Source organism: Mchenga conophoros, linkage group LG3, assembly GCF_057382185.1.
Source record: "Mchenga conophoros isolate Kocher_MC1m ecotype Shallow Benthic linkage group LG3, M_conophoros_male_GT1.1, whole genome shotgun sequence".
NCBI classification, from domain to species: domain Eukaryota; kingdom Metazoa; phylum Chordata; class Actinopteri; order Cichliformes; family Cichlidae; genus Mchenga; species Mchenga conophoros.
Window position 1 is genome coordinate 62057854 of NC_140528.1, and position 27896 is coordinate 62085749.

The 27896-nt window shown below is 40.3% G+C and overlaps 2 protein-coding genes across 2 annotated transcripts in view; both read right to left on the reverse strand.

The window, feature by feature from the left end:
• The window catches only part of LOC146579906 (Fc receptor-like protein 5), a 72292-nt gene extending 45424 nt beyond the window's left edge, over positions 1-26868 (reverse strand). Inside the window, exons 1-8 of the mRNA XM_085265599.1 lie at positions 26832-26868; positions 26414-26446; positions 24441-24713; positions 24065-24325; positions 23413-23685; positions 21192-21458; positions 18684-18956; positions 18304-18574 (exon numbers count right to left, since the gene is read on the reverse strand). Of these exons, the coding sequence (XP_085121725.1) occupies positions 18304-18574; positions 18684-18956; positions 21192-21458; positions 23413-23685; positions 24065-24325; positions 24441-24713; positions 26414-26446; positions 26832-26868 (1688 nt within the window). The remainder of the gene's footprint in view (positions 1-18303; positions 18575-18683; positions 18957-21191; positions 21459-23412; positions 23686-24064; positions 24326-24440; positions 24714-26413; positions 26447-26831) is intronic.
• On the reverse strand, positions 13686-18232 carry LOC146579907 (Fc receptor-like protein 5). The gene is made up of 7 exons (XM_085250553.1): positions 18124-18232; positions 15839-16117; positions 15447-15722; positions 14945-15244; positions 14461-14718; positions 13976-14224; positions 13686-13828 (listed from the first exon to the last, which is right to left on the reverse strand). The coding sequence occupies exons 1-7, from the start codon at positions 18230-18232 to the stop codon at positions 13686-13688; spliced, it is 1614 nt and encodes a 537-aa protein (XP_085106679.1).
• Positions 26869-27896: the final 1028 nt, after the last annotated feature.

The window sequence follows — 27896 nt, forward strand, 5'->3', positions numbered from 1 at the left end:
GTGTGTTCCTTCTTTTTTCCTTCAGGCTTAGAGGGAACATGTTCTGCCCGGTGGTGTAGGGTCCTAATTACTCCAAGTTTGTGTTCCAGAGGGTGATGGGAGTCGAACAGGAGGTACTGGTCCGTGTGTGTGGGCTTCCGGTAAACTTCGATGTTGAGGTTGCCCTTCTCTTCAATGTGCACAGCGCAGTCCAGGAAAGGCAAACAGTTGTCCTTTGTGTCTTCCCTGGTGAACTTGATGTTTTTATCCACAGCGTTAATGTGCGCAGTGAAGGATTCCACTTCTTGTGTCTTGATTTTGACCCATGTGTCGTCTACATATCTGTACCAGTGGCTGGGTACTCTTCCTTTGAAAGAGCCAAGAGCCTTCCTTTCCACTTCCTCCATGTAAAGGTTGGCTACAATAGGTGACACGGGGGAGCCCATGGCACAGCCATGTTTTTGTCTGTAAAAGCCTTCGTTGTATTTGAAATATGTAGTGGTGAGGCAGAGGTCTAACAGTGTGCAGATCTGATCGGGTGTGAAGTTGGTCCTGTCCTCCAAGGAGCTGTCTTCTTGTAGTCGTTTTCTGACAGTCTCCACGGCCTCTGTGGTGGGTATGCAAGTGAAGAGAGAGACTACATCAAAGGACACCATGGTTTCATCTGGATCCAGGGTAAGTTTCTGGACCTTGTCGGTGAAGTCGGTGAAGTTCTTGATGTGGTGTGGGGTGTTCCCCACGAGAGGAGCAAGGATGGTAGCAAGGTGTTTAGCAATGTTATAAGTGGCTGAGTTTATGCTACTGACTATGGGTCTGAGTGGGACAGCTTCCTTGTGGATTTTAGGAAGTCCGTAAATGCAGGGTATGGCATCCCCTGGGTAAAGGCGGTGATATGTAAGGCGGTCAATAATTTTGTCCTTTTCAAATTCTTGAAGGCAAGCTATAACTTTCTTTTTGTAGCTGTTTGTGGGGTCTCGCTTTAAGGCTTCGTAGGTATTGTTGTCCCTGAGGAGAGTAGTGATCTTTGTATGGTAATCTGTAGTGTTTAGGACCACTGTGCATCTTCCCTTATCAGCTGGTAAAACAGTGATGTTGTGGTCTTTGCTCATTGAAGCGACGGCCTTCTTTTCCTGTATTGTGAGGTTGGATGGAGGGACTTTGGCACTGGAGAGCGTGGCTGAGACTTTCATCTTGATTTGCTCTGCTTCTGTCTGTGATAATTTATTAATCCGTATGGCAGATTCTGTGGCTGTGATGAGGTCCACTATGGGCAACTGTTGTGAGATCCCTTCCCAGATGCCTTAACGCCCACTCACATCCTGGGCCATCTGATCTCAGGAATTCGCATGATAAGGTGGGGCCAGGTTTCACAATGAACTCACCCGAAACTCTGGCTGATTGGGACCCACACCCAGTTTCACACCTTGGGTCAGGCGATTAGAGGATCATCAGGGGGTCCTTTTGTCCCTCTGTGGGGGGTTACTCCCACTAGGTTTATATCTGGGACTCTCCACCATTTGACCTTAGAACTGAAGAAGCTTCTCGGATGAGAGGTGAAACGTCTTCAAGTAACTTAAATAAGTCCAGACGCGGATCAAGTTTATGCAACTCTACCATGTAGAAATTTAAAGTATGTATTTCTAGTATTTAATTTACAAATGTTTTGAATTACATCCTTCTTTAAACCAAAGACTGATATTGATTACTTCCATTAAACCGAAGTCCAGCCCTCTGTCCAAACTATTTAAGTATGTGTAGAACACCACATCAGAAGATGCTGTGATGTATTACATGACTTATGGTGATGACCAAAAGTCTTGTTCTGTAGCCTTGTTGAGAGATATTTGAGCATTTACAGCATGTCCACGCAGAGACCCTTGAGGGCAGCTGCTTTTCAGTGTGAAAAACAAGCTTTTCACAGTTTCTCTTGATGCCCACACAGTTTTTTTCTGTCGATTTTTGATCTGTTTTCACAGAATATTATGCATACTTAAATGTAGCAGTGATAATTATTACAATTATTTTACTACATATAAATCATTTAAAAATTTACCATCCACACAGGGATCAAAGTGAAACTTCCTTTGTTCTTTTTGCATCTTTTGTCAACTCTCGTCAACTCATTCTTGTTTGCTGCACGCTGCTCTATGATCTTTAAAACAGACCACTTTGGGCTGAGACCACAATCTGCATTTCCTGTTTTCTCGGTAGCCTGACTCGAAACCATGTTGTTTTTCAGTAGATTAAAAATAACAGTTTTACACACATGAAGGCATTGGAGCCTGCTCAGAAGAACAAAGACGTTTCCAGTTTGGTCTTTTAATACTGCTTGATATTGCTTCTCATCATTGTAGTTTTTTGTAGATCTGAATTTACTGTATTTTTGTTTGATTGTTTAAAAAAAGTTTTGCGTTAATGAAAAAGTCTACAGTATTCTGTATTTGCAGTTTATATTGAGAGATTTATCCAATAACACAAACAGAGGTCAATACAGTCTGCTCTGGTGCTCAACAGCTCCAAAGTTCTTCATGTCAACAGCTGAGGTTGTTGATTTTGACCATACACTATGTACTTCACACATGATTGCAGTGCTGCAAATATAGTGCTGCACAGTAGAAAAGGCAGAAAGAAGGCTGCAAAGGGACAAGAGTCACACACACAAACTCTTCACAATCCATTAACAATTCAATCATTCAATTAATTTCAAAATACTTTACTTCATTAACCCTTTAAGACCTACCATAGAACCAAGTTCGCCAGAGCTTATATTATATTTTTACATGCTGTGGAGCCATTTTTGGGAGCATTTCAAGTTGCTATACATCAATACAACCATTATAGCCCAAACTTTAATAATATGTCTGCATTAGGTGCATAGTAATTACATAAATTGCAAAAAAGTGCAATAAACTACAAACAAATTGAAAATCGTTTTTGTTTTTTTAACATATATTTCTAGTTAGAGAAATTTAAGAGGCTTATCCCTCAAAACTGTAAATACAAAAAAGTTACACAAACTAGTTTCCCACCACAGGAAATTTATTTTGAGTGTCTTCATAGTTTTATTTTTGAAATACACCAATTTTTATATACTGCAGGAAAAACGAAAATAAATATTATAGTGCAAATTTGCAAAATAACAGCATATGCATCAAAATAAACTATTTCCAGCAGTGCAATATGAGTCTTAAGCATCCCAGAAACGACACAGAAAGTCATAAAGTCAAACATAACTTTTTAAAACACATAACAAGTAAAACACAAGCTCATAAGGCCCCGATCGTAAAAAAACTACATTTCCGCAAAATGACATCACTTCCGGTTTCGGGCAGGTCATGCGGTCATGTGATAGTTCGCGCTGATGGACGTAGGAAGTGTTACAAACAGCTGATGGATCGGCGAAGCGTGTTTCTGGAATATCATGTTTTTGTTGCTGCAAGTGATTTATATGCAGTTTTTGCAAAGCTATATGTGGAAGGAAACTGTGACCTAGGACAAGCTGATGGCATAAGATGTAAGTACAACTCCTCCAGTTTCATATGCAAAAAAAATTATTGCGCTAGCTTACTTGGTTGCAGAGCTACCGGGATTTAAAAATAGTTACGCAAAACAGAGCGTGCCCGCTCCGATCGGCTGTAAAGGGTTAATGAATTAAACTTTTACTGAGACAAATAGGACATACAGTAAGCTGTATATATATATATATATATATATATATGTAGTGGAAGAGCATGCTAGTCAAAGAGAGACACCTGGAATTGCTAAGCGAAGGGCGGACAGTCCTGATCCTTAAGAACCCCCAAAAGGGACCGGTCCCATCCAACTACCAGCCAATAACCTGCCTCAGTATCACATGGAAGCTCCTGTTAGTTGTCATAGGGGCTAAGATGTGCACATTGAAGAGAACGGCAACCTCAACATCGAAGTTTACTGGAAGCCCACACACACACGGACCAGTACCTCCTCTTTGACTCCCATCACCCTCTGGAACACAAACTTGGAGTAATTAGGACCCTACACCACCGGGCAGACAAGAATGATGGTTTAAAAGAGGAGTGAAAGAGGCCATCTATGTCTACTGTGAATGACCATCACTGACCACAGGTGATGGATAATGGCATCAGCTGTCAGCCACCTACAATGCAGTTTTGAGATCTCTTCCCAGGTACATCAACCCCAACTAGTATCTTTCCTCAGGTGACCTCAGTAGGTCACATGATAGGGTAAGGCAAGCTCTCACAGTGATCTCACCCCAAATCTCAGGTGAAAATTGCTGAATAAGCCAGAAATGGGAAATTCTGAGTTACCAGTCAAAATGTTTTTTTTTTTTGTGGAACTCAACTCACATTTACAGCTTGGAAAGTCTGAGCAGACACACGTACTGTGAGTTAGTAATCCAAGATGGCAGCACTGAACTTTCAACAGCAGTAAAACTGAAACTTTCTTCTGTGCTGCCACTCTTTTGTATTTTTGACTCACTAAATAAGCCAAACACAGAGGACTGATTAGGTTTGATTCATGAATGTGTTTTTTGAAGTACAAAAAGCTCCATAATGACCCACACCTTTTTTCACAGCTCGGCTCATGTGATGACTCACGTGATTAATTGTGGATCTATGACCCACTTAAAGTAAAACCCTCACTGAGGTTAAAATACCTGGGACTCTTTACTGTTTGCTTTTAGAAGTCAAAGAGCCTCTTAGATGAGAGGTGACACATCTTCAAGAAATGTAAAGAAGTTTAGTCACTTTCCTTCCAAACTTCTTAGACCACCATGAGCTGGATGACTGAGAACCTACACAGACATTAAACCAGAAATAGAAAGGAGGCACATAGATACAGTAGTTCATACTGTTGCCTCACAGCAAGAAAGTTTCCTGTTAGAATCCACCAGCTGGGCTGTTTGTGTGAAGTTTGCATGTTCTCCCTCCACCTGTCTGGGTTCTCTCCAAAGTCATATATTATTATGTTAACTGGTGATTCAGGTGATTGCCTGCAGGTGTGAATGTGAACATGAATGGTTGTCTGTCTCTCCATAACCTGTCTAGTTGGACCTCATCTTTCACACTATGAAAGCTACTATAGGCTCCGCCCACATTAGAGTCCAAAAGGACAACACAGCAGTAAATGCTTTAAGGTGTGGTAACTTTGTGATTGGGTAGTCCCCTCCATATGAGAATAAGGTGTACCTCAGTTTCTCACTTCTCATTCTCAATATACAGTCTATAATATTAATAATAGTTAAAGCCTGCAAACACAGCATCTATCCTTCATTCTGTCAAACACTTTCTTACAAAGGTTATGATTACGGTTTGTTGCAGTATCATCTACACACACTCGCAAACATGTTGATATCGAAGTGTTTTAGATTGTTTAACAGCAGGTGTGTTTCTCCATCCCTCCACTTTTCTGTGGGAAAGGTAAAATACATTAAGATGTTACTTCATGTTTTTATGTTATTTGCAGTTTATATGTTAACATAAGTGCAAAAGTTTCAGTACATATCAATATGTTATGAGGCTCGAAGACATGAAATCTGAAAAGGCCTAAAAACTTGTCCAGCAGACAGTTTGGAGTCAAACACTGACGTCATCATCACAGGTGTAGGAACCATTTCTGTAAAACCAGACAAACAGACACATTAGTATCAGTAGGTTTAGATGATTTACTGGCTCCTCTGCTGGTTACAAAGCAGTGATTATACTTTGGAGTTTTGTGTTATACTGTGAGGAACTGACATGTTTGGAAGTTGCAGTACGAAGAAAAACATGTCTGTATATGATGTTGTGGACAGAGAGAGCGATGGATGATTTTATTTATTTCAGAGATAAATGAACATTTACAGCACGTCCATGCAGAGACTCTTAAAGACATGAGCGTGAGAAACAAGCTTTTCACCGTTTCTCTTGATGCCCACATGCTTTATTTATCCTTTAGTCCAGCATGTGTCATCACCACAATAAAGCTACTTTTAACCTGTTTTCACACATTGTCATACCTGCACATTTCCACTGTGCTGTGTTGACTTTAAAGAAGACAAACGTTAGACTTCAGGCTGAAACCACAGGCTGCATTTCCTCTTTTCTTGGAGGCCCAGACAGATATTTTGTGGTGGCTGATTTTCAGCAGATAAAAACAAACCAACAACAGTCTTTTCCACACATGCAGTCATCACAGTCTGCTCAGAGAAACAAAGAACAAACGGGGAGGGGGTGACCTGAACCACTAGACTCATATGTACTATCATCTACAGGTTGAGTCATCTGCCAATTAATAGTACTCTGAAACTTCCTTAGTCCCACCCCAACCCAAACCCCTGAATTCATTTTAAATGAAAGTCAGACTTTCAGCTTTCAGCAAATGTGAGAAACTAAAGCATATTTTAACACAGTCCCAACAGTGGTGGTCTCACAGGGGCTTCATCGAGCTCTCCATCTGTGGAGGGTACTCGACCATCCTGGAGGAGGGCCAAGGGATGGGTCCCGTGACTGCCAGTTAGTCCTCACAGATGACTCCCCAACAGGTTGGTGTACAGTCCATGAAGGCTCTCGGCTCAACAGCTGTTAGATCAGTCATTGGGTGTCTCACACATAAATGCTGGAGCTTCAAGCTGTCACCCTGGCACTCAAGCAAGTTCTGTCGGGTCTGCAGGGGCACCATGTCATCGTCAGAACAGACAGGGCAGAAGACAACCTTTTTCTTTTTATATAGAGAGTCAACATTTTTCTATCTATTCATCTCCCTGCAGAACAATGTCCCTCCCCTTGCATGTGACAACCTGGCAAATGCTTTTCCCTTCCCTCTATATTTCCTCCTCCAGTCATTCCTTTGCAAGGTCCAGACCGAGGAGGTGGGGTTGATCCTGGTGGCCCCACTTTGGCCCCACATGGCCTGGTTTCCAGCTGTCCCACTACTCCTGTCCAGGACTCCCTTTTCTGAAGGTCCTCCTGTCCCAGGTGAAGGGGGTCACCGTTCCATCTTTTCCCAGTAGGACCCAGTAGCGCTAGGGGTGTTTTGCCGGAAACCAAAAAGAACATAAATGGGAAAATAAATGACAACTGGCCAGCTTACTTGATACAGTCTGACGTACAGATTCCAGGGAAGTTAGAAGCCAGACTTAAAAGGCACAGAGGGAGACTGAGAGGTGAGGTGCTGGGACGTGAATTGAATCTCTGTATAGACTCGGAGAAGATGATCTCCACAAGCTCCGGTAGGTGGGTGAGCAGTTACACAGACCCCCCTGAAAAGGACAATACTCCGACACTAGACAACCGTCGTGCAGCTCCTTAAGAACGCTTCTGATGAAAGCGTCTGACGAGTAGCAGGTGTGCCAGAGGCTCAGTGAATTGGTGCCCCGCCTACCTGCAGTGATGGGAATAACGGTGTTACAAGTAACGGTGTTACTAACAAGGTTACTTTTTTCAGATTAATGAGTAATCTAACTAATTGCTATTTCAATCGTTACAACATAGTTACCGTTACAAACCGTTACGCAACGGCATGCGGTGCGGTTGCGTTACTTTTTGTCAACAGACGGTTGAAGCTGTGTTCAGCTTACCACATCCTATATCAGTTGCACAGAAGTAGCTGTCTACGTAAGTCATCTGGGTGCTACGGCTTTAAGTAACTGCGCGTGCTCCTGCGGACGGCAATCACTTTCTGGAAGACGACCACTTTTTGGCACAACACCTGGAGCTAAGGGGGCAAAACAATCGCATGAGTGCTGCTGTTCGACTGAGGAAGAATAAAGTAGTCGTGGTAAGCCAATCACACGACTACTTCAAGATGACAAAGCAACAGGGTGATATATACCAGTTTTTAAATTGTGTTTATAGGCCAGAGTCATGATAAACAATATGTACGTGTGTTTTTTCCTGAATAGTTTCGTCACGTTTACTGTCTAAGAACAACGCTAGCAAACAGTTTCAGACTGACACCCAGTGACTTACAAATAGAAGGACTGGTCCCCCATTTCCTCCCATGAGTCCTGGATCTGGTTCTTCAGTGCTGTGCTTTTGAGATGCTGGAGGTTGCTGAACTGCAATGTCTGTCCCTGAAAACCACTTTTTTTTGCTGGCCATAAAATCTGCCAGGTGGATTAATGAGCTCTGTCGGTACACAGGCAATGCTGCTGCTGGTTGCTGGACTGGAAAGTGGTGATCCTCCGGCCCAACAGTTACGAACATCTCCCACTGGGGACCTGGACAAGGTTGCAGGCCTGGTTGCCCTGTGCCATCTCTGTGCTTTGTCACAGCATGTCTTGCAAATCTGGTCGTTCAGGAAGACAGACCAGCTTTTTGTGAGCTTCCACTGTGGAATTCTGGGCAGACCCCTGTCTAAGTCACAATTGTTCCATAGGGTTGTGGAGGCCATTCAGCAGCCATATGCCTCTTCAGATGCTGATCTTGGTTCTTTGGACACAGTTACACCTACATTTACAACACACAGAGATTTATTTTTCTTCTGCAACATGTTGTGATGTAAATAATAGACTCTGAAGTCAAAGTCTTTTTCCTTTATCATCACAACTCTGGGAAATATTTAACACTCAGACAAGCAGACTAATGCATTGCAATAAAAAATAACTCAATTGCGCCCTCTGTTGAGTACCAGCTCTAAACACAACCCAGTGTTTATATTGGAGAGGTGTTTTTGCATGAGAAAGGTGGAGAATGACAAGGATCTGACTGTCTGAAGTTACACAAAGATCTGGTTTTGTGGGCAGAGAGAGTGACAGATTCTCTTGAGATTTCTTATTTCAAATATAATTACACTGTTGCAGTGACATGATGTAACCCAGGGACAGGGACCTTAGAAACAGTACAACAGTAAATTATTTCATTTTTCTTTTTAATGAAAATTATTAACCTATGCCCATAAATGTGAAAGAGAGATCTATATGTGCATGCAGCTAAATTTGTGCAGGTCCACCACGACAAACAGTCACGTGTTAGAGAGCACAGCTCATGCAGTGAAAACCTTGTGCGCTGTCCATGGTGCTGAAATTGTAACAGTTTAATAAATTTAATATTTCACTATTTCTGGACGTGTGCAATAAGATGTGTGTGCAAGATTTGATATTAATCTGATACCAAGTAAAATACAAGGCCTGTATCACTGATACTGATACCAGTACCAATACTTTTTAAGTATTAACTACATCATCAGATTGCTAATTCTGAATGAAGGAGTTTTCATGACCATTAAGTTTTTTGTTTTTTTTGTCCTTTGGATTATTAATTAGTTAAAACCTGGGACCGAAATAAAAAACAATAATCTAGCACATCTAATAGTATTTTAACTACAGTAATCAGACAGTATCTTTTTCACATTTAGCACAACAGGGTAATTATATTGAATTAAATCTGAGCCATACTATGTTTGGTATATTTGTTTCAATTCCTGTAATTGTTTTCATTTAAATGTTTCAGTCAGATAAATGTATTATATCAATGTTTTAGCATAAATGACACTTTATGAGTAAGAATCAGCCAGTTCCACTTTGAAAATTAAAGTAATATAACTGAAATATTACTATTACCACAGTTATCTACATAGATATTCTCTGCTTACTGCGTTGCTGGATGGTCCTGGTTAGCTGAGCACGTTTGCTTACTTGTTTGCCTGGCACTGCTGAGTCAGGGACAGTAAAACATAAAACACAAGAGAGGAGAAGCAAACTGTGGCTGCTCTGTGACACCTGAAAGCAGCAGCATTTACACAGACAGCCAGGTTGCCTCTTTGATGAAACTGCAGCGGTGCACACAGGAGAACAGAAACTGAAGCATCAAGCTCATTACACTCGTATTGATCAACATTGATACAAATGCTGGTATCAAAATTATCAATATTTGGATCGATACGCCCATGATTACTATTTATTTGAGTCCAATAAAACTTTATTAATGAAACTGTATTTTTAAAGTTTATTAATGTAAATGCTTTGATCACTATGACATCCATCCAAGGCCTGATTATTTTCATGATAGGGTCCAAAGTCAATATCATTCCTCTGTTCTGTCTGTTCTTCAGTCATATCAACATCTTCTCACTCCTTACAATAAATTATAAATGGATTAATGTCTCCCTCTATTGGCCACCAGCTGTAAGCACAGTCCAGTGATTGGACTTGGAAGCTGTGTTCAGAGTTTGACATGGGAAATATGGGACAAGGAGCTATAACTTTATATCCACACTGACACTTAAAGCCCATCACAGGACCGACCTTGAACACTGATGTCTCTCTGATGTGGAGAATAGATGACTTCAAATGTTCTGTTCCCAAGATTTTGGGTAGCAATGAAAACAGAATAACTAAATGAACATATCATAAATAATGATAAGAACAGCTGTTAGGAAGCTGGAGTTCATGGAGGAAACCCACACAGATGCAAACTAAAATGAATGTGCATCTAAAAAGTAAAATATGAGAACTTCCATTAAACAACGACTTGAGAGCTTCAAATGTTCGAGTAACACATGTAGCAGTAAAGTTAACACAGAAGCACTAAATGAACAGATGAAACAGCTGCTCATGAAATTCCCGCTGTGCTCTTTGTCTGAACTCCTTGTTTCCTCTCTGCTGTGTGAAGTTTGATGAGAACATGAATCAATCATAAATCTGCTAAAAGGAAGACTTGTGGCTCAAACCACAGGCTGTGTTTCCTCTTCTCTATGTGGCTCAGTCAGAAATCATGAGCTCCTTTAATTTCAGTGCATAAAAAAGTCATGAAGCAGAAGAGAAAGTTAGAAACTATATTTTAAGTAGTTTAAAAGTGATTTGATTTTGATTTATGTGTCACACACAGAGTTATCATGGTCTTGCTGAACATGTGATTGACACTGTCAATATAAATCGGTATTACATGAAAGTACAGGCCGGACCACCTCGAGAAAACTGGAAAAACTGCTACACAGTAAAAAGGCTGCTGAGCATCATCAGAGCAGTTGTTACTTCCCATCATGTTGATAGCTTTAGTTCATTTCGGAGGGTTTGAAGCTGTTTTAAATGACAATGAGTGCTTTTAAATGAAAGCTCTCTTTCAGTGGATTCATGCACAACACTGAACAGCTGTAACATGTACTCTCAGTCTGACACACAACAACAACAACAACACACTTTATTTATATCACACTTTTATTAACAAAGTTGCAAAGTGCTTCACAGAAAGACATTTATAATATATTACAAATAAAATAAACAATTAAAAAGATTTAAAAAAAGATCTACAGTACATTAAAGTAAATAAAAATTATTATCTAAGGGGAGAGAAACAAGTGAAACACACTAAACGATTCTTTCTGAAGGAAATATAAACTCAGGCATCAGGATCATTGCTTTGAATTCAAAACCTTCTCCTTTTCACTCAAAGTGACTTAAAGCATTTAAGAGACTTTAAAGAGAAAAAACAGCTAAAGAGCTGCTGTTAAGACTTTAGAGCTGTGGCTGAATTTGGATTTTGTCACAATCTGTGGCTGCAGACTCTGTGGCTCTTTGTAAGGATCCAAATGCAGACAACGAGAGACAAAATCAAAATTTTAACAAAAAAACGTTTTTCATGGCCAACAAACATGAACCAAATCAGGTTAACCAAAAATAAATAAAGAAAAAAAAAAACTAAGCTGGGAAAGCTAAAACTTAAACTAACAGAAAATGTGGAACACTGGGAATACCTTGAAACACCTTGGAAGGATTGAGAGATGATCAGTGAAGTGGAAACACATTGGAAAACAGCTCTGATGAATTGAATATAACGAGACAGGGAAGCCAAACCAAACACACTGAACACGGGATGAAATGCTGTCAAACTAAAACAGGAAGTACACGAACGCACGAGCTTGATGCAGAAATGGGGATAAACAAACAGAGAGACAAAACACACTGACACTACTAAGACACACGGAGGGCGAGTGAGCAGAGACATGGATGACACGACAGACTCTCACAAGCGACACAGGGATGAGACAAACACACAAGTGGAACCTCACAGACAACAAACCATAAACTGGAAATACAAGAAAACTCAGAAACACAGAAAGAACTAAACTCCTGCTTAAACTGTATAAACTTAAACTTAGACCATCTTCACACTTTCACAGAGAGACTCACAAAAGCAAAATAACCTCAGAATCTTTGGTCAACGACCCAGCACCCTGACAGATTGACATTATTGTAGTCAGAGCTCTCCTCTGCGTCACCACGTTGCCCTGTTGAGGTGATCAAATGAAAGCATTTCAAAACAAACACCTTCTGTTCTCTGCTTAAATGCATTTATTATCAGTGAGAATAATTACCAATGTACATTTTGCATTTCAAATCTCACATTTTGTGCACTCACTTGTCTTGTTAATGACTTTGAGCTGAATCACAGATGCGACTTTGGCAGCAATGAAATAATAATCTTACTGATGTTAATGTTCCCTTCCGTGAATCTCTAAATTATTATGTTGGAGGGGTTTGTGTGTCCCATGGATCCCAGGGGCTGTGTTGTTGTTGGAGGAGGAGGAGGGGGGGGGGGGCTCCTGGTAGGGTCTCCCATGGCAAATTTTATCCGGTCCCTCACCCAGGACCAGACAAAGAATAATAAAAAAAAACCTGAATGAAAGGAACAGTTCACTCTGCCCTTGAAAGGGTTAATGGGGTCCCATGAAGCAAGGCCTGGGGAGGGTGCCTAAGAGCAAGCACCTGGTGGCCAGGCATTGGTCCATGGGGCCCGGCTGGGCATAGCCCAAAAAAAGGACGTGGGTCCACCCTCCTATAGGCCCACCACTCGCAGGAGGAGAGGGGAGTAGATTGGTGCTACGTCCACTGTACCGGTACGTCAAGATGAAGAGAGAACTGACCGTAAAAGTGAAGCTCTCAGTTTACATCTCTACCCTCACTTATGGTCACAAGCTCTGGGTTAGTGACCCCAAAGAACAAGATCGTGGATATAAGCAGTGGAAATCAGCTTACTTCAAAGTTTGGCTTGCTTCTTCTTTAGAGATAGCGTTAGGTGTTTGGCCATGTGGGAGGGGCTCAGAGTAGAACCACATTTGAGGTGGTTCAGGCATCTGACAAGGATGCCTCATGTGTGATGTTTTTCAGGCATGTCCCACTGTGAGGAGACCCTGGGGCAAAACAAGGAAATGCTGAAGAGATTATATCTCTCGGCTGGTGTGGGAAGCCTTGGTGTTCCCCCAGACAAGCTGGAGGATGTGGCCTCTCTGTTTAGGATGCTGCCCCCACGACCTGGTCCCCAAGTGTAAGAAAATAGTTGGACGCATGGACTTCAATGTTAAACACAGTTATTATATAATCATCCAGCGTCCACAAGCTCAATATTAATGAAAGTTTATACTTTACCATTTTCAGAGTTTTCAGACCTTCTGATTATCTCATAGCCACAATGATCACCTGCAGGTCAGAGAAAATCAGTCACCTCATGTCTGTGATGCTATTTTAAAAAACAAATATTATTGAAAATAACATTTATATTAAAAGCTGCAGCAGATTTAATAAGTACAGTCTTGTTGCAAACATCAGGCAAAATATTATAACTGGATGAAAAACTAACCAGCAAGAAGAGAGGAGTACACTTGCTGCTGATGGTGTTGATTGAAGGCCTGCTCATTAACAGCACCTTTATTAAAAATGTAGAATAAGACTTTTGCTTTTAAATGAACCTCATGATGCATTTGTGTCTTTGAAGGATAAAGAGTTTGTGTTAAGTAAAGGAAAAGGTCTCACTGTTGGTTGTTGTGCAGCGATACAACAAGAGCAGGAGAATAATAATGAGAGAGACTCCACAAACCAGTCGAACAGTCAACCACACAGGAGATGAAGAGCTGTCAGCTCCTGACACAGTTACTGTGACAACAAACAATAAAGTTTAATTATACTTTATAATTCATAAAATAATTTTAGGAAACTTCTCAGAAAATAAAGCGAGGTGACTTCAAGCCTTAAAACAAAACTCATTTATGAAACTCCATCAAATGTTTTGCTCCTGCTCACCTTTAACTGACATCCAGCTCTGTGCTGACTCTCTTCCTGAGTACTGACACTTGTAGAAACCTTCATCAGACTTTGACACTGCAGAGATCTTCAGCTCCCCTCGGGGATCATTTTCAATAAGTTTGTCATTGTGATAGAAAAACACATTGGAAAGTATTTTTTGTGTTCTCAAACTGCAGCTCAGACTAACAGAAGCTCCCTCAGTCACAGGATGAACAGGACTCACCAGGATAGGACCATTACCATCATCTGTGACACAATCACACACAATTGTTTCAGTCACATCAGCTGCTGCACACTTTTAGAAAAAGCTGACAAACAATAATAAGAACAGATTGTACAAATGTTTTTCATCATGAAGATCTGATCTTGTACACTTAAAGACTACGGTACAAATACTGTATGCCACAAAAAAAATAATGGGAGAAATACACATTTGATGTCTAACTCATTAAAATCCAAGTAGTAAATGTATAATAACATACTCTGTACAGTGATGTTGACTGCACTGCTGAACTCTCCTGATCCAGACTCACACCAGTACACTGCAGTATCTGACTTTGATGTGTTGATGTCACATGTGGATCCAGTCATTCTCCTACAGTCAGAGAGTCGGCCGTCCTCAGAGAACTTCCTCACTCTCCACTCAGTGAAGTTTCCCTCACAGGTCAGTGAGACAGAGTCAGAGGTGAAGTGTTGCACTCTGTCAGGACTCACTGTGAGAGACGCTGCTGAATGAACATCTGGAAACAACATGCAGTGAAGAGACAAAGCTCACAGATGTTAGCATTCAAAATATCACAGTGAAAATATTCCTTTGCTTTAATGTTTAAAGGTCAGTGCTAAAAGACGCAATGTTCGTATAATTTTCACCTTCAATGCTACCCCCCCCCCCCAAAAAAAACCCCATCAATTTACATTTTTTTGCTGTTGCATTACTTGAAAAAAGATAAACAGAATCACACTGACCTGCAGACCAGACAAACTTTGGTTGACTGTGATCAGTGTGATACTCTGGGTCTCCTCTTCCAGCTCTGCACACATATCCTGCTGTGTGTGTCTGTCCATGAATGATGTAGGAGTCCTGTGCAGTCCCACTGCCATCAGGTAGCAGCTCATAACTGGAGGATTTCTCTGATAGATCAGGAACAGCTTTATACCAGTAGAAGCTCCATCCTGCAGACGGATGTTCAACCTCACAGTTCAGAGTTACTGAGGCTCTAGGACTCAGCCATGATGGAGACACAGTGAGGACAGGACGGGGTTCATCTGTTCAACAAAGATTTGCTCTCAATGTTTTGTCTCTTAACTCTGAATTCAATGTCACTAAAATGTTGACTCACAAATATTTATGATGAACTTTAAGAGTGAGACTATCTAAACATGTCAAATATCTCAACATGTACTAATAAAAACACATTTTTACAAACTGTTTCTATTTCCAGGTTAAATGAACTATGTCTCTACTTACTGTCAGAAACTGTCAGTGTGACTGAATCACTCCACTCTGTTGTTTCATGCTGTGAACTTTTCATTCTGCCCTTACAGCGATAGTTTCCACTGTTGGATGATGAAGCAGATCTAATCCTGTATTCATTTTGATTTGGAGCTTTTATCATGCTGTTTGTTTCCCACTCATAATCCCACTCAGTGTCTCCTCCATGGATCTCACATCTGACAGTGATCGTCTCTCCTCTGTATATCTCAGACCAGTTTGGATACAGAGTCACAACAGGCCTGTTTGAGGCTGTTACTGTTCAAGAAAGTACAATAAAAACACATGAATGTCAAAAATGTTGAAGTTTTTTTTTTCTTCATCTTCCTCCTTAATCAGGAATTTATCTGACTTCATGTTAAACTGACCAGTTTTCCCAATCCTGACTGACTGGCTGTCCTCTGTGTAGTAAACTGGATCTCCTCTTCCTCCTCTGCACCTGTAGAGTCCTTCCTGTGAGACACTGATTTGTCCATTTGAGTGGAAAACTGCATCTTGTGTGGTCAGGGCTTCAGAGGATTTCTCATCTCTGTACCAGTAGTATTTCCATCCAGATGATGATGATGGGCTCACAGAGCAGGTCAGGGTCACACTGCCCCCTACTGGAACAGCTGTGTTATCAGCTCTCAGTTTGGCCTTTGGTTTATCTGCAGTTCAGTTTAGAAAAAGAACAAAAGTCAATGACTGAATCAAACCAGTTGAAATAACTTGGTGGAAATATGGAAATAATAAATATCACATAACTTTAATGGTGAAGCTGCAACAAACTGTACAACTATCACACAAACACAACACTAATCTTTCATATTTAATTTGCTGCATTTCTAAGTTAAAAACACACATGAGGAACAATCAGTGGATTTAATGTTTCTTAGTGGATGTGGTGGAGCAGCTGAGACAGATTCAGCATTTGTTCTGCATTTCATCTTTCATGTATTAGAGCTGCACAGCAGAGAAGTTACTCTCATATGTTTTGTTCTCTTCACTGTGAATAAAAAGCTGCTGTTCAGGTTTTTGTTGTTGGAATGAAAACAAAACATTTTACTGACCAACATGAAAGACAGTTATAAAGCTGTAAGAAAGAAGAAGTGCTTTGTCCTTATTTAGATACTCTGGATGAAAGATCTTACATGATACAGTCAGTGTGATGATATCACTCCACTCTGAGAAGAAATAGTCCCTCCTGCCCCGGCAGCTGTATCCTCCACTGTCAGACTCAGTAGCTCTGATGATTCTGTATTCATTGGATGTTGGAGGTGTGTTTAACTTGGCTGCTCTCCATTCATACGTCCACTGAGCTCCTTCACCTCCCTGAATCTCACATCTGACAGTGACTGTCTCACCGCTGTATATCTGAGTCCAGGATGGCTGCAGGGTCACAGTGGGCTTACTGGGAACTGTTCACAGACAAATATCCAGTTAGACACAAAAAGAAACATGAAGATAAAAAAAATAAGACAGAATAAATTCTTCTATTTGTCAGGAGTTGTCTCTCATTTCAGGGTTAATAAACTCACAGTTGTTGAATGAAATTGTTAGCACAGAACACAAAATGACATCTCTCAGTTTGGCAGAAATAAAATTATTAATCTCACACGTTTCTGTAACTGTGACGTCACTGCTGTCCTCTGTGTAGTAAACTGGATCTCCTCTCCCTCCTCTGCAGTGGTACAGACCTCCTTGTGAGACACTAATAACTCTGTTTGCTTCATTTCCTCTCATGAGCTGAGCTTTAGAAGAGACTGAATCACGTCTGAACCAGTCAAACTTCCAGCCAGCAGAGCCCTCCACAGAGCAGCTCAGTGTCACACTGCCCCCTGCTGGTATGACTGAACTGTGTGCTGTCAGTGTGGCTCTGGGTTTACTTGCTGTTGAAGAAACAAAATAAGTAAAACATTAAAACATAATCAAGAATAAACTTGCTACAGTACTGATCACACTTTAAACATTCACTGATTAATTTATCTACAAACACAAACAGTAATTAGTAATCCTGCATGTAGGGATGGGAGTAGAGAACTGGATTACAGCATACAGGATGAGAGTGATGGTAAAGTGGAAACTGTTCTAGGACAGAAACAACTGCATTCAAATAATCACCTGTTAACACAACTTTGGCTCTTTAAAGCACAGCATGCTAACGCTAAGCTAGCCAAGAACCCAGAGTGACGTTAAAGCTGAGTGAATGCTGACCCCAGACCAGCACTGTGAGAAATGAGTTGTGATTTACAGTAAAGCTGCTGCTGAAATTCTACAGGTAACAAACTGATGAGCAGTCAGGCTGCAGCTCCGTTTCTACCTGTTCATGTTTCTACTGTAAAATCACCATGACGACCGCTTTAAAGTCTCTTTGTGCTGATTTTGTGTAAGAACTTTTTTGCTTTACTTTTTTGAGAAATGATCCCAACACTGATCACAACAAAGAGGGGAAATACCTCCAACATGCACAAACATTTGACCTCACAGCCTCTAATCTGCATGAATGTCTTTGATATTCTGCTTAGAGATGGTGGCGACTCTCAAAGTGGAGCCAATAAGAATCAATCAATTCTTATCCATTCCCATCCCTACCTGCATGTGACACATTAGACTGTCTAACAAACTAAAGATTTCACTGATTTATCATTCTCTTATCAAACTGTCATCTCTGTACATTCCTCTTTAAACTGCTGATATTTTAAGAGCCTCCATGGTGTCTCTCCTTTCTGTTTGCACAGTGAGAAAAACTGTTGTCCTGAGCTGCCTGCAGACAGCTGGATCATTGTTGGAGTTTTCCTGTTAAGACAGATGTAAACATGAAAACATGAAATGTCAGCATGAATCATGGTCCAACTCACATGAAACTGTCAGTCTGAAGGCATCACTCCATCCTGTGAAGAGATAGTCACTGCTACCCCGACATCTGTAGTCTCCACTGTGGGACACTGAAACTCTGCTGATCCTGTATTCACTGGATGTTGGAGGGCTGTTTGTGTTGGGTGCTGTCCATTCATATTTCCACACCTTTCCTTCACCTCCCTGAATCTCACATCTGAGAGTGATTGTGTCACCAGTGAATATCTGAGACCAGCTGTGCTGCAGTTTCACAGCAGCCCAAACTTTCCCTAACAAACAAATAAATACAAATATTAAACTGAAAAAATCACAAATCAATTGTTACTTCAGTTTAATCATGATGTTTCGTTTTATTTCACAACAAGATTTCACCCTCACCTTGTTTCTGAATTGTAACTGCAGCACTGTCCTCTGTGGAGAAAACTGGATCTCCTCTCCCTCCTCTGCAGTAATAGATGCCTCCTTCTGAAATACTGATCGTGTGCTCTGATGTTCCAGCTCCTATTTTCTGACCTCCAGAAAACTCTGAATCACGTCTGAACCAGTCAAACTTCCAGCCAGCAGAGCCCTCCACAGAGCAGCTCAGTGTCACACTGCCCCCTGCTGGTATGACTGAACTGTGTGCTGTCAGTGTGGCTCTGGGTTTACTTGCTGTTGATGTTACAGGAAAGACAAACATCAGACTGTCAGTTGCTTCAGGAAAATCTTTGTTGCAATAAATAAAGATTTTAAAGAGAAAGTAAAACATTCAAGAATCATTTTAGAAATATGCAATTTGTTGTTTTTTTCAGTAAGTGCTTAATAGTAATGATCAAACTTTACACATTCACTCAGTCATTTAGCTTCAAGCACCAAACAGAAAACATTTACCTGCATGTGACACATTAGACGGTCTTCATGCACAACTACACTACAGATTCCCTCTGACTTATTCTTCATCTATTCAAAGACAAATGTCACAAATACAAAGTACTTTATCCATGTTTAATCCATGGTCAGTTTGTTTGTGTTCTCTCTACTTTTCCCTTTAATAATAGTCTAAAATCACACTACACTGAATGGTGTCTGTTATTGTTCGAGCACCGTGACCATCGCTGACATGGTTCCAACATCAAGTTCATGTAGTTTTCTATGATCTTAAATGTAATTTTGAATAATGTAAACATCTTATTTACAGAGGAAAACTGAACAATCAGAGAGGCTGACAGACTCCAATGAAGTCTCCAATAAAATAAAACCACACAGGAGTCCTTTGAGTTTAATTCAGCTAAAGATGGAGTTTGTGTTCCTCATGAGACCAAACTTGGCAAAATGTGAAAAACCTGTGGAGGGTCTTGTTTAACGCTGCCACTGCAGCTCGTCTAACATCTGATTGGTTACCATGTAGAGTAAGTCAGCACAGATCAATACTAGACAATCGAATGCGATGAACTGGTGGTACTGTGGACGTGGGGCAGCCAGGTATCCCAGAATGCATTTCAATTCACAAGCAGTAATTATAGTGGTATAGAGTATAAGTAAAGTTTTAAAATACCCTGTTTGTCTGTCACCAAGTGTAAATGACCTCATTAATATTTGGTAAAGTGTTTTGTAAACTTATGAGTGGCTATTATATTGTTGGAGTGAATGCTTTTATTTTGAAAGTCACAGAGCGACAAGGTGCCGTAAATCAAGTAGCGTAAACCATATGGCAGAAGCGCGAGTTTTAATGCACAGAGAGAAGGTGTGCTCTATGGTTAATGGACGGGAATGGGAAAAAGAACGGCTATTAAGGTGCAACACTGAGTGGAAAGCAGTTTCTTAGCACCTGGTTGATGAGGGAACAAGGTTTGTACCAAAGTTTGTCCTGTAGATATGTATTTTGTTGTTTTACGGAGCATATATCTGCTGACCGCTACTAAGCATGAAGGCTAAGTTTTCACCCACTAGAGGGCGCAAACGTACCTCGTCATGTTTAGGCAGCGATGCAACGATTTCCCTGTTGTATGCAATAATTTACAAGTTTTAGTGTTATTTGTTATGTAAGGTAAGGAGAATTAATTTGTGATTAATGAATAAGTCAAAAGGTTAAAGGTAACACACTGTTTGATTTACTAATAGTCTTTTATTCTGTATGTTGTAGCTCTTACGGTGTGTTCACATACACGGCTGTTTAATAAAAGGATTGCGAACCATCAGTTTGAGAGACCATCTTTTCAACCGGGGATGCTACACCAAGTGTACTTTTTTAATCCATACTCATTTTGTTCGATCCTATTTGCAAAAGTGCTTCAATGTTAGCTTGGCTAACTGTTAGCTGTTAGCTCTCGATGCCACAAAGCACGACTCCAGTCACACAGTTTAACACCCACACTGAGTGAACACTGGACATAATTCACTGAGGTTGTATCTGTGGGGTGATGTTTATTTCATTGATTTATTTAATGCTGATTAAATCAGTTTGACTCAGATTAAAGTTTCATAACTGCACAGTGTTACTGAAGTTTAATGTCTGACTGGAGCGCTTGTTGAACTGAAACATTCACTTGCTTTTTCTTTGATGTTTATATGTGTTACATGTTAATTTTGAATTAAAACTAACATTAAAATATTTTTATACAAGAAGAAAAGAAATAATTTCTACCCTGAGAAGAAACGTCTGAACCAGCATGTTGATGCTGTTCATGGACACTGAAGACTGCAGCCTGTCCACAAATGGTTAAATGATATGTTTTGTAATATAAACACAAACTGTCTGTTATCATGTTTGAAAGTTACTGGAATAAAAAATAAATAAATTAACATCTTATTTGTGATTTTATTTAATAGGCAGATGACTCATTTTCCCAGTTAAAGGTTAGATTAACACAATAAGTAATTTGAAATAATCTGGATGAAAGATCTTACATGATACAGTCAGTGTGATGATATCACTCCACTCTGAGAAGAAATAGTCCCTCCTGCCCCGGCAGCTGTATCCTCCACTGTCAGACTCAGTAGCTCTGATGATTCTGTATTCATTGGATGTTGGAGGTGTGTTTAACTTGGCTGCTCTCCATTCATACGTCCACTGAGCTCCTTCACCTCCCTGAATCTCACATCTGACAGTGACTGTCTCACCGCTGTATATCTGAGTCCAGGATGGCTGCAGGGTCACAGTGGGCTTACTGGGAACTGTTCACAGAAAAATATCCAGTTAGAGACAAATAGAAACATGAAGTCATTTTGAAGCCTGATTTTCTTTTTGCTGTTGTTCAGAGGAGAAAGATTTACTGCATCCTGGTGACATTTTGACTTTAAATGAAGCTGGATTTGAAAATCAGTGTTTACATTTATTTACCGTGTGGTACACGTGTGTGGTGGCCCACTGGTGTATCTGACTCACACAGTCTGTTCTCCACACACTCCACATTTATAAAGTGATCTACAAATCCTAACATTACAGCTAACAGCTGCATTTTCCCTTTGAAGAACCACTTACTGCTACAGAGACAGGGAGTGAAGGTGGACAGTATATCCTTGTTTTTATGGCAACAAATTTACCTTGAAAGTGGTACAACTGTGTATAATATGATTCACAAGCAGAAAGTAAGATTTACAGATGTGTGCAGTGATTTGTGTGCAACTTTTCAGGTCTCCAGTTCACACAAACTATTGTACAAATGTGTCGACACAAACCTGAGTAACTGCTGATCATTGAGGCACAAATTTTAACGTCCGGATTGTTTTTCAGATTTCTTTCTTTAAAATTCATCGTCCATAATTCAGAGATGATAATAAATATACTTAATACAATACAAGATGTCTTAATAAGAAGAAGAGCTTTTTTACCTTTTAAGAACTTTTTAAAGAGGAGAAAAACAGCACAGGCCTGTGCAGGCCTACTTTAAATAAAGCATCATTCTGCAGGTCTGTTTGAGTTCAGAATAAGTAAATAAAATGTAGCTGTGGTCAAATAATTGTAAAATAAGAAGAATAATCATGAAAACTCTTTGTATATAATTATGTCTTCAGTCCATTTCAATGAGCGATCATCTTCTGTTGTTTTCATGCAGCCACGGGCAGCCCTGAGTATAAAATACATCAGCTCAGGGTCGAAAACATAAAGATATTTATTGCACAATAACAGCATATCTGGTGATAATATACAGCTCACAACAGCTTAAATACATGTGGACGAATCACCTGACACGCACAGATCACGTCTCGTGCCCACGTGGGGTTTTGAGTCTAATTTAACTGCCAGCTTCACACAGATCCACAAATGTGAGCTGCTTTCAAGCCACAAATCATTGCTTGTTGATCATGTCGTGTGTGTTTGTAATACTTTCAACACAAATTTGTCTCCTTATGGAAAGCAGACTTTGTCGTGTTGACGTGAGTGTCAGAACGGCAGGTTTCTCTCCAGATCCACGGCTCTGACCCACGGAGACCTCTGGCTGATGCTCAGTGTTCTGAGTTTGCCTCGTAGCTGCTAATTAGCTTTCTGCTCTGGGTCAACTTATGGCAAAGTGCAGAGATGGAGAGAGGCGTGGGAAGGTTACAGCAGCACACTTTTTTCCTCTGGAGGCGGTGAACACAGTGAACAGCTGGATACTAACATGTGGCTCACAGCTGGGCCTGTCAGACTCTCTCTGGCTGCAGTAGCTGCTGCTATAAACACACTTTTCTTTTTCTCACTCTGTAAACTTCCTCCTGCAGATGTTGGGGATGTTGTGTGGGACTTTTATTTTTCATTTTTTCACCCAAAGCTTGCGGGAGCCACAGCTGAGGGGCGGAAGAGCCGCGGGTTACCGACCCTGATCTGATCTGATGTTAGCTGAGCTGTTGATGACCTCGGATGACAACATGTTCAGGATTAACCTTTATTTTTGTTTGTTTGTTTGTTTGTTTAATGGCTCTGTGGCTTAATACATGTAGTCTTTCATGTCCACTTAAAGTCAGTTTAAGGTGAAGAAGCATTTAAAGAGAGAGGCCAAAAATATTTAATACAATACAATTTAAAGACTAACAGCAGCTAATGAGCAATAAATGTGCAGGTTTTTTTTGGAGTTGATGCCACAATGTTTATTTTTACATTTGTATGAAACACATGAGAAACTTAAATAACAGAAAGTTTAAAACTCACAAATCTCCACAACTGTGACGTCACTGCTGTCCTCTGTGTAGTAAACTGGATCTCCTCTCCCTCCTCTGCAGTGGTACAGACCTCCTTGTGAGACACTAATAACTCCGTTTGCTTCATTTCCTCTCATGAGCTGAGCTTTAGAAGAGACTGAATCATGTCTGAACCAGTCAAACTTCCAGCCAGCAGAGCCCTCCACAGAGCAGCTCAGTGTTACACTGCCCCCTGCTGCTATGACTGAACTTTGTGCTGTCAGTGTGGCTCTGGGTTTACTTGCTGTTGAAGAAACAAAACCATTAAAAAAATTAAATCATCATAAAGAATACATTTCTTACAGCACTAATCACACTTTAAACATTCACAGAGTAATTAAAAAAAAATTAGTTTCCCTGCATGTGACACATTAGACTGTCTAACAAACTAAAGATTTCACTGATTTATCATTCTCTTATCAAACTGTCATCTCTGCACATTCCTCTTTAAACTGCTGATATTTTAAGAGCCTCCATGGTGTCTCTCCTTTCTGTTTGCACAGTGAGAAAAACTGTTGTCCTGAGCTGCCTGCAGACAGCTGGATCATTGTTGGAGTTTTCCTGTTAAGACAGATGTAAACATGAAAACATTAAATGTCAGCATGAATCATGGTCCAACTCACATGAAACTGTCAGTCTGAAGGCATCACTCCATCCTGTTAAGAGATAGTCACTGCTACCCCGACATCTGTAGTCTCCACTGTGGGACACTGAAACTCTGCTGATCCTGTATTCACTGGATGTTGGAGGGCTGTTTGTGTTGGGTGCTGTCCATTCATATTTCCACACCTTTCCTTCACCTCCCTGAATCTCACATCTGAGAGTGATTGTCTCACCAGTGAATATCTGAGACCAGCTGTGCTGCAGTTTCACAGCAGCCCAAACTTTCCCTAACAAACAAATAAACACAAATATTAAACTGAAAAAATCATAAATCAATTGTTACTTCAGTTTAATCATGATGTTTCGTTTTATTTCACAACAAAATTTCACCCTCACCTTGTTTCTGAATTGTAACTGCAGCACTGTCCTCTGTGGAGAAAACTGGATCTCCTCTCCCTCCTCTGCAGTAATAGATGCCTCCTTCTGAAATACTGATCGTGTGCTCTGATCTTCCAGCTCCTATTTTCTGAGCTCCAGAAAACTGTGAATCACGTCTGAACCAGTCAAACTTCCAGCCAGCAGAGCCCTCCACAGAGCAGCTCAGTGTCACACTGCCCCCTGCTGGTATGACTGAACTGTGTGCTGTCAGTGTGGCTCTGGGTTTACTTGCTATTGATGTTACAGGAAAGACAAACATCAGACTGTCAGTTGCTTTAGGAAAAACTTTGTTATATAACAAATAAAGATTTCAACATAAAAACTCAATAGTAATTTAAAAAAAATCCAATTTATTTTTATTAATTTACAATTTATATATTTTTTTAAATTCAGTAAGTGCTTAATAGGTCACGACCCTGGATGATGGGTTAAGAAGATGGATGGAGTTCAATAATAGATCTCAGGTTTCTCAGGTAGGTCGGTCCCTGATCTCAGTGTGATCATCACACTTGATGCAAACAGGCACCAACAGCACAAAAACAAAAAGTGACTTCAAAGCAAATTTGATGAGAATCAACAACTGGCAGCAGCACACATGAGGACAGCACAGGTATCTCAGCTAACTGTTAGCCAGCCAGAGAGCCAGGAGCTAACGCTGGATGTATATAACATGATGAAAACTTTATCAGAGTGAATCAAGAATCAGGTGAGACTGTTTTTATGCTCAGACACCAAACTGTACTCCTAAATGCAGAGACAGGTGAACTATACACTGTTAGCTGATCTGAGGCCAGTTGATTGTGGTCGCTCTTATTATCAGATTTTTTGTTAATCTGTTTTTTATTTAAATGTTTGTTTTAAGGATCATGATCACATAAATATATATGCATAAAGATGCATAACCAGTGCACAGTCAGCAGCATTTATCAGTCATAATTCACACAGATGTTTTTCATACTGTATGCTATCCCCGACCCCAACCAGGGCTGTGATGTGATAACAGAACTCTTCTCTGTTGATGATCAGCCTTTTCTTTTTTCAGCATCTGTATTTCCATCGTCAGACAGCAGCTCTGCTCATTCTGTGTTTATTGATCATGTTTGTTCCACAACTTCAAATAAATTATAAAAACAAAATAATTGTGTCATAATTCTGAGCTGCAGTGGTGGAAACTACACATGTGCAGGTACTGAAGAAACTGAGATCATCACATCTGTGTTTAATGTTTGTTACGATTTTCTCTGATTTTGTTACTAAACTAAAACAAAGAACAATATGACTCAATGAAATGTGTCCAACTTACATGATACAGTCAGTGTGATGATGTCACTGCAGACTGAAAGACTCATGGTGCAGCAGCTGTATCCTCCACTGTCAGACTCAGTAGCTCTGCTGATTCTGTATTCAGATGTTTGAGGTCTGATTAACTTGTCTTCTCTCCATACAAACAGCGACTGACTTCCTTCACATCTGACAGTGACTGTCTCACTGCTGTGTATCTGAGGCCAGGATGGTTCGAGGATCACGGTGGGCTTATTGAGAACTGTTCACATAAACACATCAAGTTAGAGATTGATGGAAGCATAAAGTCATTTTGAAGCTGAGCTGATTTTTATTGCTGCTGTTAAGAGTCAAAAGATTTACTGCATCCTGGTGACATTTGGACTTGAAAACAATAAGATGTGTTTTTATGAAACAAATTAAAGCAGTTAATTAATATTCTGAGTAAAACCACAGAGTGACTGCACAGACCTGCAGGATTTAACTCACTCACTGTTTATAAACCCATTTAGTATCTTAAATAAAACGATGCACAAACAGAGGAACAGAATGTGATTTAAAATGGTGCATGAAATACAAAATATAAAATATCAGAGCAAAATTATTCATATTTGATAAATATGAAGAAAGGAAAATGAACCATTTCTCACCTTCAGCATTAATGTAGAAGAGAGAACCGAGCACTAAAGTAAAGATTAAACATCATCAGGATCAAACTGACAGAAAATCAAACTCAAAATGGACAAAAGTGGTTTTTAAAGATTAATTTTCACATGACGCAGTTACTGCTCATCAAAATATTTCCGTGCATAAAACACTATTAATATATGAACTTGTACACAGCAATGAGTCAAGTGCAACAAGCAGCGATGTATCCAACACGATACTCAGACTAAACTGAACCAAGGAACCAGCCAACATTTGTCTGTAACTTTCATAAACATCACAAATATGCTTTGTTCAAACTCTCACATAAACACTTCAAACCAGTGATACACTCTAATTCTCACACATGAGAAACACTTTCATTAATCAGTGCCATTCAAACAATGTCACAAATGTACTTACACAATAACCCCGTCATGCAGAGCAAAGAGTGCCCCATCCTCACATCCAGCCCTGCTGCACTCTGATCCTCAGCTGATCTCAAACACTTTGACTTTACATCAATAATAAAAAGAGAAGCTGCATTTAATACAGATAAGACCAGCGTGTTTCTTCTGACTGTGGCCTCTCTGTGCTTCCTTTCCTTTTATACAAACCTCAAACAGCTCCTGTAGCTTTGACCACAGCAGTTGTGTGACGTGTTCACATTTCCTGTCCACTGCAAACATGCAGGCTTGCTTCTTGTGTTTGCTTCTTACCTTCTGTTGTTTCAGGTCAGGTGACATATTTACCAGCTCATAATTATGTTTTATTCTCAGAGACTTTTATGTGATTTGTGCAGTGTGCTGTGGATCATCATAATGTTGGAATATTTTATCTTGAGTCATCTTATCAGTCAATGTTTCTGAACATCCACAGACATTTATTGTGCGATACATGAATGCTGTCTTCCCAAAATGTGTTGTTCTCAGTTTCAGGCCACCACACTCACTCACTCTCCAGGATTATGCACAGACAATGATCTCCAAATATTTATTTGGTTTCATCTGTTCCCAATATCATATCAAATATCACTCATTTAAAGGTGCCAGTGTTCACATTTTGAACAGACAAGTATGATGGTTTGAAAGAGGAGTGAAAGAGGCCGTCTCTACTGTGAATGACCATCATTAACCAGAGGTGGTGCCTTATGGTGTCAGCTGTCAGCCAACTACAATCCTGTTTTGAGATCTCTTCCCAGGCACATCAACCCCCACTAGTATCTTTCTTCAGGTGACCTCAATACATCACATGATGGGGTGAGGCAACCTCTCACAGCATTCTCACCCAAAATCTCCGGTGATAATTTCTGAACAAGCCAGAAGTTGGAATTGGTTTTTTTTTTGTGGAACTCAACTCACATTTACTGCTTGGAAAGTCTGAGCAGACACACAGACTGTGAGTTAGCAATCCAAGATGGCAGCACTGAACCTAAAACAACAGTCAAACTGTAAACTTTTATTTGTATGGCCACTCTTTTGTATTTTT